The sequence below is a fragment of the Penaeus monodon genome, chromosome 15 (genome assembly GCF_015228065.2).
Source record: "Penaeus monodon isolate SGIC_2016 chromosome 15, NSTDA_Pmon_1, whole genome shotgun sequence".
Classification (NCBI taxonomy): Eukaryota; Metazoa; Arthropoda; class Malacostraca; order Decapoda; family Penaeidae; genus Penaeus; species Penaeus monodon.
The window spans coordinates 20,272,155-20,272,558 of NC_051400.1; the positions used below are offsets into that span (position 1 = coordinate 20,272,155).

At 39.6% G+C, this 404-nt stretch overlaps 1 protein-coding gene across 1 annotated transcript in view; it reads left to right on the forward strand.

The window, feature by feature from the left end:
* LOC119581807 (AMP deaminase 2-like) overlaps nt 1–404 on the forward strand; it is a gene marked incomplete in the record, with an annotated part of 169,661 nt that overhangs the window by 115,564 nt on the left and 53,693 nt on the right. Inside the window, 1 exon segment of the mRNA XM_037929940.1 lies at nt 302–361. Within this exon segment, the coding sequence (XP_037785868.1) occupies nt 302–361 (60 nt within the window).

The following is a 404-nucleotide window of genomic DNA, read 5'->3' on the forward strand; positions in this document are numbered from 1 at the left end:
AATGCATATCCTTCTTTCAGCAGATCTTCGGATGTTTGATTATTTTCCTCTCTATTCATTTGTATTTTGCCCTTATGAGCAGTTGATCCTAAATAAACAGTTAATTATGCTTGATTGAGTGGTAGTCCGAATTCTTATAAATTCTTTCTTCCCATGATAATCGTTTTCAAGTGTAATTACATATTTATTCTTCTTGTGAATGCACAGTGGTAGAATTAGCAGTAACAATATATTTCCTTTCGGGTAGTGGGAGGGAGCTTCTTTGAGGTGACCAAGGGTGACTGTGTATGTGCCTTTCCAGAGAAGCTCCAGAATCTAGTGGCCACTAGTATTGGAGAGGGCCTTCCTGTTTCGCGCCCTGGTAGGTCTGGGTGACTCAAACACCATGCTTAGGATTTTATAAC